The 14,205-nt window shown below is 35.6% G+C and overlaps 1 protein-coding gene across 6 annotated transcripts in view; it reads right to left on the bottom strand.

Moving 5' to 3' along the window:
* Window positions 1–14,205, bottom strand: part of LOC127957264 (double C2-like domain-containing protein beta) — a 283,809-nt gene that overhangs the window by 96,441 nt on the left and 173,163 nt on the right. For 5 of the 6 annotated variants that reach the window (XM_052555724.1, XM_052555726.1, XM_052555727.1 and 2 more), the window contains one exon: window positions 692–877. In XM_052555724.1, the coding sequence (XP_052411684.1) occupies window positions 692–877 (186 nt within the window). Of the gene's footprint in view, window positions 1–691; window positions 1,317–14,205 lie in introns of those variants that run through there. The other variant, XM_052555729.1, reaches the window with a different exon arrangement.

Raw genomic sequence — 14,205 nt, 5'->3', positions numbered from 1 at the left:
AACATTTAGAAAATGATTTGCACTGTGCAGCTCACTCTTGGTCTTGCATGAAGGTCAAAGGCAAACATCTGTCAGCAATAGATCACTGCGTGCTATGCCAGAGTCATCCGGGATTAGATCCAGACCTCATCGTTGCATCGTTATAGCCTCTTGTTTTTCTACCAGCACACATGCTCAGGCACATACATCCAGCATGGCACTGTATGGATTAACTCCATCTAAGACAGAGCACGATAATGATAAAATAACCACATGAGACCGCAGGGCTCTATCTAATCTAGTCTACAGGCTGCCATGATTGAAAACTGGACTCCAAACGGAGAGGCAGGCAGAGGTCCATAATAGGATTTACATCTGGGACAGACAAGAGCTCTGCAGATAACGGAACAGAACGGATGACTCGCACCTGATGCCCACAAGAATCACTTTAAAGATATGTCGATCAATGGAAAAAACACAAAAAAGCACAGTATAGGGAAATGCATGACCCTTCAATACGATCACTGTCTGAACACAAATAATCACATGCATAATAAACCATTCAAGTCATTTCCAAAAATTAAACCAGGGCTGCCATTCCATGGAGCTCCATTAATACAGGTGAGTGAAAACAAGCAGGCAGAGGAATCTGAGGCAACAGTTGTCAATTCTAGAGTGGCACAAAGACAAAGAGTCAGAAACAACTACTCACTGGAGTCGTCCGAATCATAGCCTTCCACGTCCGGCTCTTCCTCCTTCTTGTTAGCCACGAGCGCGGTGGCACCAAAGGCTTGGTCCAGGTCATCCTCATCCCGTTTGGGTTCCGCGGCCGGGTCCTCTGACTTCTGGCTGGTAGTGGTGCCCCGCAGGGAGCCAGCGCGACTGAGGGCAGGAGGAGCTGTGGGGGGCAGACCCCGTGGGTAACGGGGGAAATAGTCAGATATCTGCTTGATGGGCTGAATGGGACCTGGACATACATCAATGGCCATGTGTTCCTGAATGCTGATGGTCGTCTTCTCGCCTTTGCGTTGTGTCATTCATGCAGCCCTTTTGAGGATGTGCCACCACCCCTGAACCCGGCAAAGGGTGGGTGGTAACAGAAAAAAATAAATAAAAAAAGAAACAAAAAAGAAACAAAAGAAAAAAAAATAAAAGCTACAAAAGTGAAATCTTCTTTGCTCTTGTAATCTCTTAGTGTCCCTGAAGAGCAACTGAGCGTGTCTTGGTGTGTAAGTGCATGTGTGTGAGAGTTTGCGATCGCAGAAGTGGGCTACATGAGAGGCTGTGGACTGCTCCAGCAAACTGTGGTCATGCCGTCTGCCTGTGAGCTGCGCTTAGACCACTACAGCACGCTAAGACTGTTACCGGGATGAATACATGTGGGAGAGATAGAGAGGGAGAGAGAGGGAGGGGGCAGGATTATATGGAGGGACGGAGGGATTGGCTGATGTCATTGCTTAGCAACATGACAGTAAACAGGAACCGGGCGTACGGATACTTAATTATGCTATTAGTCCATCTGTTAGAGAGAGAGAGCGGCTGGGTTATCTCTGTGTTCCTCCTCTCCCTTCAGTCTAGCTTCTGACTGAACCGCCATCACAGATGAGCACGGCATGTGCTTAACTCCAGCACAATTACCAGCAACAGGTGCTAAATGCCTAAAGTCACACGTGCCAGGTTATACAGTCACCCAGCTATTCAAATAGTACAATGGGGTAAAAGCGAAAGGTAGATAAGATAAAATTCATTATTTAAAATGCATTTTAATCTAGCATTCGTAATTTACAGATAGAGTAATGCATAGATGCATGTATGAATATTAAAAGAATAGTTTACCCAAAGTTAAAATATAAGGTATTATGTCATTCATGTCATTCTAAACCTTTATGAATTTCTTTCTTCTATAGAACATGAAATAGGAATGAATTTCAATGTATAACCAAAAAAATTAATAAAATGGTTTAAATTTAAAATATATATATTTTTTTGTTAAATTATTTAGTTTTCCAAAGAGGAAAGCAAGTTGCAAGTTGAATGAGGATGTGTAAATGACAGAATTTTACTTTTCAAGCATAAGTGGTTAAAGAGTTAACATTTAGCAACTTGTTGTCAATTGTCTTTATTAGGTTTTCTAATATGCTGGCTTTCAGACATTCTTAAGAGAGGCAAAACTGTATTTAGTGTCACAGTATTCATAACACTTATCTACATAAACTTCTCATAAACTGATTTCTGTGTCATGACAATTTACTGGGAAAATTGCATCAGTGCTCTGTTGCTTTATGAAAACTAGCAGGGGGCTATTCAACCTGTCCTCTCCTTAAAGCTATGATAAATTACAGGCAAAAGCCATTCTCACATTTTACAACTGCAAAGATTTATAGTGAAAACAGTGAGTAATCTTGATGATCTCTCTTAAGGGACCTAGACAAGAAGACGATGCAGTGCTTTCGACTGACGGTGTTGCTTTTAACAAGGGAAGAGGAATGAGGAAAATAATGATGGTGAGGGATATATGTAGGATATGGCATGATGTTATTTAATCATGATTTGAAATAGGGGTGGGCGATAAGGAAAAAATATCATATCATATTTGTTTAGAACTTTCACGATTCTTTGTATCACGAATGCTTTGTCATGTTGGTTTTACTATTTTGCAGGTTGTCTGAGCATTACAGCCAAACTATTTTCCATATTATAAAGACAAAGCCTTTCAAGGTAAAAAAAAAATAAAATAAAGGCAGATATTTAGGCCAACGAGGGCGAAGATAAAAAATCTTTGTTCTTAAGCATTCAAGAAATTTAATAAACAAATATAAAAATAAAACACTATATAAACTGATTCCTAAAGCAACTGTATGAAATTTCTTCAGTCAAGAGCAATGAACAATTTTTCTCTTTGTGTTTTGTTTTATTTACGTAAAAGGAATGAATAGTTCACCCAAAAATAGAAATTCTGTCAGCTGTCTGTCAATTCTTTTATAGTGTTTTATTTTTATACCACCATTTACTTGTTTTAAACGTTTTAAACCTGAATGAGTTTCTTTCTTCTTCTGAACATAAATACCATAGTGAGGAACGTGGAAAACCAAAAATTTGCTGGTCCACAGTGACTTCCACAGTATTTTTTGCTACTATCAAATTCAATGTGGACCAGAAACTGTTTGGTTACCCACATTCTTCAAAATATCTTCTTTTGTGTTCACCACAAAGAAATAAACACAGGTTTGGGACAATGTGACAGTGAGTAAATAATGACAGAAATGAAATTTCAGGGTCATCTATCCCTGTAATGACAGTAGGCTCCATGTTTAACCCTCTGAGGTCTAACTGTGCGTTCACACTGCCGGCGGCGAGAGCGTCAAAGTGGCCGGAAGTCATTCATTTTCAATGTAAGCCGGTGTTGAGCAGTGGCGAAGAGTGGCGCGGCGCAACTTGGCCGTTGAGAGCGTCGGGGAGAGTTGAAATCAAGGCAACTTTATGGTAATGAGCTATGACGCGTTTGGGCAGCAACCAATCGGAACGTAGAAGTCCACCGCTTGAGAGGATTCCAGAGAACGCAGTTCCCAAGCACAATGGAGGAGAGGTTGATTATTGCTGTTTCGCGTTTGCAATAATCTATGGTGTGTCCCTGTTTGCGTACAGGGACATAAAAAATAAATTAAAAGTGATACGGGGACCAAGGTGTCTGAGATTGCTCATTTTAAGTAAAGGATCTTAATATTTCGTCCACAACAATATTTAATGAGGTTAACTTATAACGTTACCCTCCTTGTGGTTAGTCTGCACGAGATCAACAAGCTTGTTTGTTTTGCGGCCACTTTAAATACAAAATAAGCATTCGATCTACGTCAGAGCGTCTAAGCGCTCACTAATCTTTCTGCAGCGTCATGAGCAGAGCGGCAAGAGCGATTTTTGACGCTCTCGATGCCGGCGGTGTGAACGCACAGTAAGGGGGTTTTGGGGGCCTGGAGAAGTTTTGACATGCCCTGACTTATGTGCTTTTTTCAGTTGCTTATAAACATATACAGTACATGGCTAAAGTCTGAAAACATTGTATTCAGTACATGGATTGTGTTTTTTTGCAGCATTATGCGTGGTTAGTAAAAAACTTCAATTTTGAAGTCACTGAAATAAGGTCATAAAACACAAGGACTATTTGTTCATAAGACTGACAAACCTGGATCTTATAGCCTAGAATTTTTGCCTCAAAAAGATGTGAAAATCACCTTGTTTACTCACTCACAAAAAAAACAATAGATTGATTTAAAATTTCTAAGACACTTTTTGTTGGTAAAAGTCATATGCGAGTAGGCGTCAACTATCATGAATATCATTGTGATTTATACCTGAGAAGACAAAGACCCACATAATGAGCTGCATAATGAGCCTTTCAGTCAGCTGTGTGTCACTGAGAGGGAGGAGTTACAAGAAAGAATGTGAGGACAAAATAAATGTATATATTTTTGTAGTTTGTAGTTTATTTAGAATATATTTAATTATCCCACAAAATAATTTGAGATTCACTTGAAAGTGCAGTTACACAGTTTATTTGGAACAATCAAAGACTTTCAAAGCTGAATTTGTAAGCATTATTACTCCAGTCACACGATCCTTCATAAATCCTTCTAAAATTCAGATTTTCTACAAAAAAACTTTATTGTTATTATTATCATTATTACAATTATTATTGTTGAAAAGAGCTGAGAATGTTTTTTTCAGTTTTTTTTTTTTTTATAAATTGCAAGGACATCATCGTTTATAACATTTATGGTATTAATCGTTTTTATTTATTAATACTTGTGTGCTAAATAAAAGTTTCATTTCTATATACACTGACACCAAGCTTTTGAATGGTACAGTGTATATGGTTACACTTGGCGTAAGACTGGAGTAAAGATGCTGATAAAAAATATTTTACAATATTACTGCTTTAGCAAACTGGTATTGTGTAATGTTGAAATATATAAATGAACATCACATAACTAGCATTTCCAAAGTGTATATTGTTTATGTGCTCTCAAATAAACTAAATGATAAACTACATTATTAACATTATTGTGATGGTCACTGATACTAGTAGTACCGGTGAACATTTAGATGATGTGATGTGATGTGATGTGTTTCACTTGATTATACATTTACTCAGGAATTCTAGTTTTGAAAAAGTCTAACTAGTAAAATATTAACACATTATGTGAAAACTAGTACAAGTGTGTGTGTGTTTGTGTTTATATATATATATATATATATATATATATATATATATATATATATATATATATATATAAAATTTCATCCATCTCTGCTGGATGAAGCACTTCATTCTTTTTTCTGAGAAAAATCCAAAAATCTAATCCTGAGGTAATCTTTCTGGGGTGAATTATGTCTTATGAATTATGTCTTATTCCTCTCAGAGAGAAGTAAATGGTAAAATAAAATAAAAACCTTGTAGAACAGTCTGGATGCTTTGTTTGCTGTGTGGGCATTTACATGACGTGAGCTTCATGTGGAAAATTATAATATCTATAGAGCATTCATCGCTGGGCGTGGTTGCATTGGGAGATGTGAAAGACGGACATCACGTTGTTTTCATATGAATTACTTTATCACAGAATATTTGTTTTCAGTAGCACTTGCATAGTTTAAAAAGTGTAAAAAGTGTTTTTAAATGAAGATCACCACAGAACAAGGCTACAGACAGCGCACCTTGTTTGTTTACTTTATTTTGTAAATGCGTATATATAAGCATAAAGTTTTGTTGTTATTCGTATATACAAATAAATGTAGACCCTTTACATATTCGATTGATGTATTGCTCTTATCTGTACAATCAAAACTGAAAGTGTAATTTAAGTTATTTTCGGGGTTATCAGGGGAAGATGCCTCATCATGCCTATACAAGTGAATTGACTCCAGAGGGTTAATAGGCCTACTGTCCTTTTAAGACCTGCATGCATCTAAAATACAAGCACTTACACATTTTTCTCTCAACTGTTTACTTTCATTTCAGACATAACCAACTGAGACTGCATGCAAACCTTGTGTGTTTTGACAGTATTACCGCAAAATATAACTTAGTTGTTTGCGATGTTTGACAGGCTTTAGCACCTGCACTTTGAGCACATGCGGCACTCAGGTCAGACCAGTGCGTGAATGAAACATTTAAAAGCACATGCAAATACTGAGAGAGTTACTCTACTGCTGAGTTAACTGCTGTGAATACATGTGGCCGTGTACAGTATATGATAGAGGCACCAGAACTGCACCGGTAGAATGTGCACTGTAGATATTTCTATATAAGGAGATGGTGGAGACATTTTTATCATCCACGATCAAAAGTCGACATATCGCACATCCCTAATTTGAAATGGTAAATCTTAATTTAGTTCCGAATGTTTGACATTTCTCACATAGTATCATTAGTAGAAAAAACCTGGCAATTCATGTACTCTTATAATTAAGGAGTCACCTCCATGCTCATTGTAATTCTTCAGTGGAAAACACTTTGAAGAGATTGAAGCTAATTATTTTTTGTCTATTTCCATAATTCCTCCTGGAGACCCTTTCTTTTGTGCTTCCGGAAGGCTCATGGTAAAAAAAATAAAAAAGGCTGCAAAAAGTTTTAATACCTCCAAAGAGTGCGTCACGAGAAAAGTAACACAGCTGCTACAATTTGTCATGCTGATAATGTGCAGGTTATTAATTTATTGATTCTAATGTCTGGCACAGAAACATAGCTGTGAACATAGTGAAGGCTAGAAAAATAGTACACAGTGAATGTAGGCAAGAAGCCAAGTCTTCTATAATCCTAGTTATTTTCCTGTTGAACAATGTACCCGAATGAACAAGCAGTTTATTATGTAAATTTGCTGATATAAAGCCAGACATTTGTGTTTAAATGACTTTATGTAAAATGTGATGCATTTCTGTGTTCATAAATTCAAAATCTCATTCATGCTGACAGAATTTTCTACTGCCACAGAAAGTGATTTGGACTTTCCAGAAAATATCATTCAAACAGATGCTATAGCAGAGACACCGCTTAAATATTTCTAATGTGACAAACATGTCTCAGCCCTGGTGGGGAAAAAAAGGGCTTAATCCAGTCTAAATGATTTGCTGGGTTAGATGTTCTCCTAGTCAGACAAACCACCTTGACAAGTGCTGAAACACTCTTTAAACCAGTGACACCTGGTACCAGCCTGGTAAGGTTTGAGCTTTCCTTTCAGCAAAGAATCCGCTCTTCAAAAACGCTAAAATATCTGAAATGCGATATGACGGGAAAAATAGCAGTGCATTTTTAGTTGATTTCAAATTTGTAGCTTTCTCATTCTCTTTCTGGCTCTCCACGTGCAATTCATAACTTGGCCTATCCATAATGGCTCTTTAAGGGCATGGTTCTTAATCCAGTCTGGCCACTGTAATCAGAGGATAAAATGGGTTAGTGGATGCTGGCTGCTCCGGCCCTTGGTCGAGATCAAATGTCATTCCTAAGAGGCTCTAGTGTCCTGAGGAGACAGATACAGACCAAATATGAAACAGGAAGGCCATTCAAGTCAAAGTTCATGGGTAATGTAGAGGTAAAAGGTAAAATCCCCTTTTATTCTTGTTTCTCAAAAGAACCATAATAGGCTTATAAAAAAAATAATACACTGCTTTATTATTATTATTAGATATTTTCCAGACCATGGCAGCTCACATTGGTGGTGAAAGATATATATTTGATTAATTTTACTAATAGTGGAAATTCTTGCTTTTAAATTTTGAAGAGAACAGTTCAGCACTGATACTGTTATTGCAGTTTATCGTCCTCTTGGAATTATGGAATTATGGAAACTGAGCAGTTTTGAGATATTGATCTTCAAAAGTTTTTGTGTTCCATAGACTTCTGTAGATATAACCTTTTTGTTTTTTCAATAAAAAATCCCAAAATGTACACAACTTAAAATAAAACATCACATAATGTAAATAAATTGTCACAGAATAAGAATATGTGAATAACTCAATTTTGACAAAAATGTCAGATAGAACCTTATAATTCCAAGGGGACGTTATGGGATAAAAAAAAAAAAACATAATTACATAGATATATATGTACACACACACACACACACAAACATATTAAATATATTAGAGCCTGACAGATATGGGTTTTTTGGGACCCATACTGAAAAATGCAGATAGCAATATATCGGCCAATATTCTTTTTGTATAACATAGTACAGTACCAGTCAAAAGTTTGGACACTTTCCTACTCGTGTGTCCAAACATTTTACTGGTACTATATGTAGAATACAGTATATACATAAACAGAATATATATACAAAAACACTTTTTTTTTCACTGACATGACTGTAATGTAATGGAGGGAGGGCATTTAACAATTAAAAAAATAAACATTACTCTCCAAAATGAGTCTGACATCAGTGCAATGAACAGTAAAGTTGAAGTTTATCAACACATCAATTAAATTCCAGTTAACTTTATTCCGTTTAAGTTTATGTAACTTCGGAACATAGATTTGCACTACTGTCTTCACAAACAGACAAAACATACCAGAGAAGTGTGAAGATTGATATAATATAGGGGAGCATGGAGCACAAAGTAATGCAGGGTTAGTTGTAACACGTGGTTTGAATATTTATTTTACCATAGTAAAATTTAAATTCTGTCTTAAGTACATTTTTCATCTCAGTTTTTATTATTCATTTATAATGAGACAAATCTGCTATTATTTTAATCTCCAATTTGTTATTTATTATTTGCAACACTGCATTACAATTTGCTATAATATGACATTAGCAATGTAATTTACACTATTTACTAATACATTTTAAATTTTAGAAACAGTTGAATAAAGACTTACAGTCAATGTTTAATGTTTGATGCATTTTTGCTTGTTTATGGGGGCAAAGCATGGTTGCAATGTGTTCAGTCAAATTCCAAAATCATTTTTTTTTTTTTTTTTTTTATAAAAAAACACAAATTATTTTATGACTTTTGTTTTTAATATTTGGCATGTTCGTGTGACGGGCATCCCTCTGTGTAACAAGCAAAGTCTATGTGCACTGTGGACCCGCCCAGAGGCACATTTTTTACCAATGCGCCCTTTAAAAAACAAAAAATATTGCACCATTGATTTTAGACTTTAGACCAGGTTTGAGTTGGTCTATGGCACAGTCTATTTTCAGCTTCTTAAAATAGCAATGCACTAGCAATGCGCTTGAACACACCTCTTGATTAGACCAGCACGCCCAGTGGTGCATAAATGGGCACAAATGCATTTAAACTATGTGCCGCTGGATGGGAAAATGCGAACAGCACCAGACTGAAACTAGCAAACACACTTGCGCCGCAACTTGCGTCGCATTGCGATCTCTATGGCTGACATCATCTATTATTGTCTCGTTTTGATTTAATCAAATCAGTTTGAGTGAACTCTTTGTCTCACACACACACACACACACACACACACACACACAGAGAGAGAGAGAACTAACACACTACGTGCAAATGATATTCTTTGTTGTATTTTCCTGCCAAAATGATGGCATTCCTTTGGAATTCTTCAGCTTTTAAGAACAGCTGGGTTTTCCGGTAGTGAGTGGAGTTAATGTGCAAACAACAATCTCTATGGCTGGCACTCATCTATTATCATCCATGTTTTGATTTCAGCAAATCATTTAGAGCGAACGCACAAAACCTGATTAATATTCATGAATCCAGCAGCTCATTAATCCTTAGTAATCCTTAGTGTGTTTTATAGTTCTCATTAGCAGAAAATGTGTCATTATTTTCGTATTATTTTTTCCAAATTTTTTTTTTTTTTTTTTTACAGAAACACTGAATGCCCAAAAAAGCCCCACCACAAGTCCAGTTAAAATTTTCATTTAAAATGACTAAAATGCATTCGAACAGGTTTATGAAGTTTTAATTCTAATTACTAAAGTGAATGATGATGATATAAAATTTTACAAACATTACTTTTATATCTTGCCAAGGTGTCAGTAGAGGGTTGCAGAAGTACCAAGAGGAACTACTACCATACTTTTATTTAACTTTACTTCTCTCTGTGTTTTAACTTGTTTGAGAAGAGTTCGGGAAGCAGCCAGTGAGATTTCAAAACGCATTCCTTCACTTTGCAAGCCTATTGTTTTTTTAGTTTTTTTGTTTTTGGGGGGATGCGGAGTTCATGTTCAGGTCTTTGACTGAACCTGTGACATTCAACAGGGTGATGAAATGACAAAAAATATGAATCAATCTTAAAAAGCAGCCAAATAAAAGAAATAGACATTTTTAGCTCTGACACTTATGGATCAGGTTTTCTCTTTAGGGGCTGATAGTGTCTGCAGACGTCTGTCTGTCTATCTACACCAGGGGTGGCGAACATCGATCCTGGAGAGCTGCAGCCCTGCAGAGTTTTGCTTCAAACCTAATCAAACCCACCTGAACAAGCTAATCAGGGTCTGAAGGGTTATTAGAAAGCTACAGGCATGTGAGTTTTAATTAGGGTTGGAGCTGAACTCTGCAGGTCTGCAGCTCTCCAGGACTGGAGTTCGCCACCCCTGATCTACACAATAAAATAAAATAGAGAATGAATGTGTAAATGCTATCCACCTTATTTTTCAATGTTTAAGCAGTTTTCTATGAATGTGTGAGAATTCAAGTTCATTAGATGCTGTAGGGAATTAACAAGAACAATAAAAAGCACAGTAAACCGTAAAACTGTTTGCACTACATACCAGTGTTCTCATAATTAACCAGTTTACCATTTCAAACTTCAAAATGAACTATTAGTACAGCAAAAAATAAATGGAAGTGGATCACACCGAAAGCCAGACACATTAAATTTACGAATTGTAAACATTTTAACAACTTTAATTCATAAATCATTCACAAACATTATAGTGCTTAACAGATCATTAGTTGATATATATATTCACATAGGTAGAAATATGAGATAATGCACTTGTTAATGTTTATCAATGAACTTATTAAGCATTACCTAATGATTTACATTATTATTTCATGTAATTTAAAATGCTTACAAACTGATATAGGATTACTTGACCACATTTATTAAAGGGATTAACATCTGCAAAAGCCAAAATACAGTTTTAATCAAGCATTATAAATGATTCAAATATAATTACATTAACAAATAGTTTTCTACATTTTAAGGTGAGTGGAAGAAATTTGTAATGGTCTCTGCCATGTTGTAAATCTGAAATATATTCATAAATGTGCTGTTAATGAATAAACCAGCCATCAGGAGTCTGTCTAGGAAATGCCATTTAAAGGAGCAGTTAACGGAAAACATCATCTTTTGAATAGTCCTTACCTGCTGAGAGGATAAATTATACTCATACTATAATCTTTCTGCGGAGAAGCCAACTTAACTCAGTTGCACAAGATAAAATTAAACTTGCCATGATAAAAGACAAGCGTTTAAACCGTACCAACCGTCAAAATGCATTACTGAAATTGTGTGATTGTGAGATTTAATGCTTAAAAATCATTGTAATTAAGGTTAAGCAATATTAAATAATATTTTTGAATTTAATAAGCACAAATACATGAATATTCACATGAAAATTAAGGTTTGCTGAAAATGATCTCACCCTCAGGCCAAATATAGATGAGTTTGTTTCTTCATTTGAATTTATTTGGAGAAATTTATCATTATATCAACTGTTCACCAATGAATCCTCTGCAGTAAATGAGTGTCGTCAGAATGAGATAAAAACATCACAATAAACCACAAGTAATCCAGTATGTGTTCATAAGAAGCAAACCCATTATTAAGTAAAGAATAACTGATGATGGGCCGTTGAATTATTAGAAAAATGATGCAAACTCGAAGTTGTGATGTGGCCACAACACAAAGTGGAATCATATTTTAGCTGTAAGCAACTCCTTATTACTTCTTATAAACACACAGCTTTTAGCTTCACAAGATGCTAACTGATGGACTGGACTGTATTATTACGAGGATTTTATCAGCTGTATGAACTCTAGGGGTGTGCCATATCATATCCACAATTACATTTTTACATGATAAAAAGGGTCATATCGCAATATCAATGATATAGCAACATAATGACCTATTTACTAGGAAAGCAAAAAATGCTCGGCAGCTGAAATTATTTGGCTGAAAATAGCAAAAAAAAATAGGCACTGACAGGGAGAGACCATTTAGTACTGCATCTCATGTCTCTGATGAGAACAGGAAGGGGTGGTTGTTGCTGGTTACTGTATGGTGATTAAAATCACAAAATGGCATGAAAGGGATACTCCACCCCAAAATGAAAATTTTGTCATTAATCACTTACCCCCATGTTGTTCCTAACCCGTAAAAGCTTTGTTCGTCTTCACAACACAATTTAAGATATTTTGTCTGAAAACCGGGAGACGGTCCCATAGACTGCCATGAAAATAACACTGTAGAGGTCCAGAAAAGTATGAAAGATGTCGTCAGAATAGTCCATCTGCCACCAGTGGTTCAACCTGAATTTATTGCCAGTCCAGTATAGAATTGATTTTAAACTATTAATTGCTGTATATAAAGTAGGGCTGGTAATTCAATGTGTTAATTAGATTAATTAATTATGGAGAATTTTCAAAAGCACAAGTAGTCATATGCTCTCTAAAGCTCTTGCGGTTCTTTGATGTCATACACCGATCGGTCTGATGGTGATGACCCACTCCAAGTCAAACAAGCCTAATGATTCAATGAGCCATTCATAAAGAACCCTTTACTTCACTAAATGACTCAGCCATTTGAACGAATCAAACGAATGAATAAATGACTCGATGACTTAATCATTAAGACATTTACCACCACTTACTGGCAGTTTTAGTTTATTATTTAGAGTATCATTTCATATTTTCATAGTAATAATAATAAAATTAAGAAGTTATAGTTCACCCAACCAAAAATGACAATTATGTCATCACTTACTCACATGGTTCAAAAGAGTATATGTAATACTTTTTATCAAATAAAATATTTCTAGATGAACCTACTTTTTGTAATCTCTGTTTGATGCTTTGCACAACGACTAAGTCATTTCTCCAAATTTGATGTGCGATTAATCACCACATCATGTAATTAATTAGATTTTTTTTTTAAATGTAATCGCTTACCAGCCCTAATATAAAACAGTGCATAATTTGGCCCCACATTATTTAGTGGATCTCCTTCATATATACAAATCTCTCAGGTCTCTCAGATCAGCAAATCAAATAATACAAGACATACCAAGGACTATTGAAATTAAGTGGCGACCGGGCATTGGCGGGAGCAGCTCCGAAGTGCTGGTATAAGATACATCTACATCTTAGACTGGCTTCGTCATTAGGTTATTTTAAACGAAAATGGAAAGTGCATTTACTTGTATTAGAGTTTGGTTCTTCAGACTAATTAGCAAGAGGCATTTTTATAACATTAGTTGTTGTTGGTCATTGTTTTTCTGAAAGTTAATACGGTGTAATTTTTATTTAGAGATTGTACAGCACACTCACTGGTCAATGTTACGTTGTTTTAATTGTGCTTTATAATTAAGTAAACAGAAACAGAACGACATGGGGGTAAGTGATTAATGACAAAATTTTCATTTTGGGGTGGAGTATTCCTTTTAACAATTAAATACTCTGCAGAATGTTATGTTTTCTTATACACGTATGAAATGCATGTGTTCAGACACTGCTGCACGAGCTCGTTAGCCAGGGATCAAAGTCCAAGCCACGAGGGAAATCTGCACTGAAACTGTGCTACTTGTAAGTTGCTCAGTAACATTCTAATGAGTTTTTACTTGGTATGTGACAATGTGATACGTGCATCTTCCCAAATTAGTAATGAGAGTAATTTATAAATCAGCTTCTTTTAACAAAAAGAAGCTCAGAGGAATTCCTGCAGGCTACCGTTAAAATACAAGCTCCATCAACATTCAATAATGTAATTTCAGTGTTGTTCTGTTAAATAAAATTAAAAAGACAATAATAATGATAATAATTCCAACAGCTCTATTAACACATATATTATAACTTTCACACATTAACACACATTCAAATTAAGATCTGTAATATTTTCTAATGTTTTAACCCCTTGACTGTCACTCACATTTTTGAACATAGACTTGAAAGTGCACAATCCAAACTAAAATTTGTATAATTCATGAATTTTGCAGCGTGATGTTGATGTACCATTTTCATGGGTTTCAA

This window comes from Carassius gibelio, chromosome B5, assembly GCF_023724105.1.
Source record: "Carassius gibelio isolate Cgi1373 ecotype wild population from Czech Republic chromosome B5, carGib1.2-hapl.c, whole genome shotgun sequence".
Classification (NCBI taxonomy): domain Eukaryota; kingdom Metazoa; phylum Chordata; class Actinopteri; order Cypriniformes; family Cyprinidae; genus Carassius; species Carassius gibelio.
This window is presented reverse-complemented; position numbering and strand designations above follow the sequence as displayed.